This window comes from Hyaena hyaena, unplaced genomic scaffold (genome assembly GCF_003009895.1).
Source record: "Hyaena hyaena isolate Hyena2069 unplaced genomic scaffold, ASM300989v1 scaffold_1765, whole genome shotgun sequence".
In the NCBI taxonomy this organism is placed as follows: Eukaryota; Metazoa; Chordata; class Mammalia; order Carnivora; family Hyaenidae; genus Hyaena; species Hyaena hyaena.
The window spans coordinates 171233-176264 of record NW_024082384.1 but is presented as its reverse complement, the minus strand read 5'-3'; the positions used below and the strand labels follow the sequence as shown (position 1 = coordinate 176264).

Sequence of the window (5032 nt, the reverse complement as noted above, 5' to 3'; positions counted from 1 at the left end):
AGTTGGATAGGACAGGGAAAAAATCTTCTATAATGTTTCTTTGTAATTAGGTAGGACTGAATACTGGCAAGCTGAATCCCTGTTGAATGTTCTTAGCCTTAGTTGTGAGGCTCAGATGTAATATTTATACAGGGAAGAGAAACAGCATGGTCAAGATACAGAGTGAACTAGTGTCTGAGTCAGAAATAGAACTCTTTGCTTCCAATACTGTGTTAATTCCTAACACCACACCCTCAATGCTAGACAGCAAAGGTGCTATGTGTTCAAGCAAAGGAAAGAGTTATGAATAGGGTCTTAGTGGCGTTTTCCCGTGCCCTGTCTTCAGGATTGGGACTGTAATGCTTTCTTGTCTGTGGACCTTTCTCTCCCACAGGATTTGGTTACTTAAAGCAGTAAAGCAGAAGAGTGCCAGACTGCCTATTATTGGTATAGTGTATGTGTACTGAGAGACATAAAACTGTGGGGATGAGCACTGGGTGTTATATGGAAATCAACTTGACAATAAACTATTAAAATTTTTTTAAAAAACTGAATGGAAAACTAGGGAGACAAATTTCAACTATTTGAAACACACCTTTTTGGGAAGTAGAAAATAATAAATAGCCAGTGAGCTAGAAGCATGCTGTGTAAAAAAGGCATCAGTGAGCAGAGTGTACGGACTCTGGGAATAGCTGAAAATGCATCTGTTATGAAAACAGTTTCCAAATAATATTATTGGCATTACTTATTGTAGAAGGCAAGTGCAAGCAGATTATAGTAAATGAAACTTGGCTTTAATATTAGGGATTTTTTGGTCCTTTAATTTCTTTAGGTTGTGTAATTATGTTAGAGGAATATTTTTGACTCTCTGGATTTCTTTCAACAATGGAAAAAAAGGCCTCCAGACTAATGCATAGTGAGTATGAGACTAATGTATACTATTTTTCACATCCCCGCTCACTAACCACCATTAGTGGGGATGTGAAACATAGTATACAAATTGATTTAAGCAATTGAGAAGTTTTCCATTCCCTTTTTCTTTCTACAATCCCAAATGGTGAAACAATCTGCAAAAACTTGGGCCTATTGTTCCCAAAGTAAGATATGAACCCCAATGACTGAGATTTTTCAGGCTCTTTGTGTTTTTTCTGATCAACTTCAGTGACCTTAAACATAGTGATTGCATACTGTTTTTATCTGAGAAACTTGGAAGGAGTTAGATGAGGCAAAGTAGTATAGAGGATGATATTTGAGTAATTGTGAGCCAGAAATACCTCCCAAGGCCCTAAATACAAATTAGATGGCAGCACTGACCTCTCCCCAGCAAGGTCCTTTTTCTTTTATCTTTTCTTATTCGTTCAATTCTTGTTTTAATTTCTTTGCTACTTTCTTTCCTATTTCTTCTTTTGCTCTCCTAGCCTATTTATATTTGTCTACTGTTTGTTTTTTCCCATTCTGGACCTCACTTGGTCAAGGTTCCTACTATACTTTGCTTTTACATATCAAGGTTGGTTGTGGCAAAAGTTGAACTGGGCTTGTGAGATTAAATGACCAAGAAAGAATATGATCTTAGATCAGTGTTAGGCTCGGAGTCGGGGGCACTCCATAAAGACTTTTTGAATGAGAATTGAAGAATAGCAAGTTTCCAATCTTACCTTGAGAACCTTAAGTATTAAAAATGACAGCTCTTTGATTCATATCCCATAAGTCATCTCTCCAAGGTCATCTCTTCCTCTAGTCACTGCAGTGAGTGAATTTTTTTTTCTCAAATCAGTTTTTTCTCAGTCCAAACACTAGTTGAAGTAACTTCATACTTCTGTATCTTTGGAAGATTTCTCCCTCCACTCCATCCTCTGTTATATAAAATGGCCCTTTAACCCATTCCTTGGGAGTTAGAAGGAAAGAGTAATGTAAGGAAGAATCACTTCAGAGAAATGCCTTTCACATTTTAAAATGTAATCATGTGAAAATCCATTACTGAACATGTAAGGGGGCAAAGACCACTTTTATTGTATATCCTCTTCATTGAAAAGAATTACTTGTCCATTGTGTATTATTGAGAAATTAAACGACAGTTCCTATCAAATGACAGCTGTTTACCTAGAAACTTAGAAAGACTTCTATATGCACCTTTGAACAACGTTGGCCCAGATACTCAAAAATTATTAAGTTAATGACTGCCATATGTATAATCAGTAGCAAGCAAAGGCTATGTTACTGACCAGATGAGAAGTTTACAGTGTGGCAGAGGAATGGGCATTTATATCAAATCTACCTTTCAGAAAAGGTTGCATTGATTATGGCCATATTAAGAGCTGACAGCATGAAAGTAACTGAAGGAATGGGCAGTGGGAAGGGGATAAGAAGAAATAAATCCTAGGCTAAACATTTAGCATGAAAGAAACATGGAAAAGGGGCTACAATCTTCAAGAAGAAAACTCTGAGATTATTATTTAAGTTATTGCTCTAGAAAGACAATGTGATACAGTGAAAAATCTTTTCACCAGAAGCTTTAATTAACTGAGTATCTCTGAATTCATGTTGTAGAAGAAAAAGATGAATCAATGATTTACTTCAATTGCTTAGTTATAGGGGCACCTGGGTGGCTCAGTCAGTTGAGAGTCCGGCTCTTGATTTTGACTCAGGTCATTATCTCATGGTTTGTGGGATCGCATCTGGCTTTGTACTTACAGTGCGGAGCCTGCTTGGGATTCTCTCTCTCTCTCTCTCTCTCTGCCTCTACCCTGATCTCTCTCTCAAATAAATAAATATTAAAAAATAAGTTTAGTTAAAACTTCTTTAAGAGCATGTCCTGGAGGTCCCATATCGACCTGTAATCTTGTGCAATAGAACTAATACTTAGACAATAAAGTTTACTAATATTGGAAAAGAGACAAAATAATTTAGATTAGCTTAACAATACTTTGGTTAGGAATAAAAAAGGTGAATTCTGGTTCTGATGATATCATTTACACATTCTTCTAATTATGACATCATAATTCTAAATTACATAAGCCTCAGTTTCTGCTTTTGTAATATGGTGATAAATTCCTATCTTCCTACCTTATGGCGTTCTTGTGGGAATCAAATAAAACACATTTTGGAAAGTCAAAAAATTCCATACGAATGTCAAATTCTTAGTTTTAACTATTAGAGGTTCGTTTCCCCACCTCAACCTCCGATCCCTGCCTGGGCTTTCAAGTAACCAATATCTTATTTCTGTTCATTGCAATCTACATACAGTACTACATTTATTATATTGAGTGTGATCTCTCCCACTTCTGCAACATACTCCTGTAGTACCTTTTAACATATGGTAGATGCTCAAAAGGTATTTGTCAAACCCAATTGAATGTGCATATTGTTTCCAGTCTGAGTGGACAGAATATCTTTGATTCCATAGAAATGAATGGAAGGCAGATTTGATTATTCATTCCATCTTGTCTCCCATAGGAGGAAAATATTTCTTACCAGTCTCTAGTTTCAAAGTGGTGAACCCTGCAGCCAGCAGGCCTTCTGAAAAAAAAAATCCATGGGTGACAGAAGATTCATTGACTTTCAATTTCAAGATTTAAATTCAAGCTTCAGACCCAGGTTGGGCAATGCTACTGCCAATAATACTTGCATTGTTGACGATTCCTTCAAGTATAATCTGAATGGTGCTGTCTACAGTGTTGTATTCATCCTGGGTCTGATAACCAACAGTGCCTCTCTGTTTGTCTTCTGCTTCCGCATGAAAATGAGAAGTGAGACTGCTATTTTCATCATCAATTTGGCCCTTTCTGATTTGCTCTTTGTCTGCACTCTACCTTTCAAAATATTTTACAATTTCAACCGTCACTGGCCTTTTGGTGACACCCTTTGCAAGATTTCTGGGACTGCATTTCTCACCAACATCTATGGGAGCATGCTCTTCCTCACCTGTATTAGCGTGGATCGTTTCCTGGCCATTGTCTATCCCTTCCGATCTCGTACCATTAGGACAAGGAGGAATTCTGCCATTGTGTGTGCTGGAGTCTGGATCCTAATCCTCAGTGGTGGTATTTCAGCCTCTTTGTTCTCTACCACTAACATCAACAATGCAACCACCACCTGTTTTGAGGGCTTCTCCAAACGTATCTGGAAGACTTATCTGTCCAAGATCACCATATTTATTGAAGTTGTTGGCTTCATCATTCCTCTGATACTGAATGTCTCTTGCTCTTCTGTGGTGCTAAGAACCCTCCGCAAGCCTGCTACACTGTCTCAAATTGGGGCCAATAAGAAAAAAGTACTGAAGATGATCACAGTGCATATGGCAGTCTTTGTGGTATGCTTCGTACCGTATAACTCTGTCCTCTTCCTGTATGCCCTAGTGCGCTCCCAAGCCATTACCAATTGCTTGTTGGAAAGATTTGCAAAGATTATGTACCCAATCACCTTGTGTCTTGCAACTCTGAACTGTTGCTTTGACCCTTTTATCTATTACTTCACCCTTGAATCTTTTCAGAAGTCCTTCTACATCAATACCCATATCAAGATGGAGTCTCTGTTTAAGACTGAAATACCTCTCACCACAAAGCCTTCCCTTCCAGCTATTCAAGAGGAAGTTAGTGAGCAAACAACACATAATGGTGGTGAATTAATGCTAGAGTCCACCTTTTAGGTAATGAGAACTGTCTTTAGGTCCAGATATGGTTTTTCCTAGGATTTTTCCTATGCTATGAATAAGAGAAATAATTTGAAACTAGTGATACTGGAAATAGATTAATGTACTGAATACAGTCAGATACATTTAGTTGAATGTTTATTGTGCATATGCTGTTTTGTTCAATAATTATAGGTCATGTCTAATTACAACAACCAAAAGAGAGTGCCAAACTCTTCTGCTGGGTTATAATTCTATTGTATTGGATTATATAAGTGGCCAGTGGCCTCGACTTTAGTGATATGAAGATTATCTCTAAAAATTTTTAAAGATATTTCCATTCTGGCCATATTGCTTAATTAGGTTGGGCCTATAAATATAGAACAAATTCAGGGATTATTAAAAAAAAAAAAACCTTCTGTGTTA

At 37.3% G+C, this 5032-nt stretch overlaps 1 protein-coding gene across 1 annotated transcript; it reads left to right on the top strand.

Moving 5' to 3' along the window:
* Positions 1–3511: 3511 nt before the first annotated feature.
* LPAR4 (lysophosphatidic acid receptor 4) lies at positions 3512–4624 on the top strand. The gene has a single exon (XM_039224729.1). The coding sequence runs from the start codon at positions 3512–3514 to the stop codon at positions 4622–4624; it is 1113 nt and encodes a 370-aa protein (XP_039080660.1).
* The last annotated feature ends 408 nt before the right edge of the window (positions 4625–5032 follow it).

What these genes read in the sequence shown, in the direction of transcription:
- LPAR4 (XM_039224729.1), top strand. Translation starts at nt 3,512, where the DNA reads ATGGGTGACAGAAGATTCATTGACTTTCAATTTCAAGATTTAAATTCA.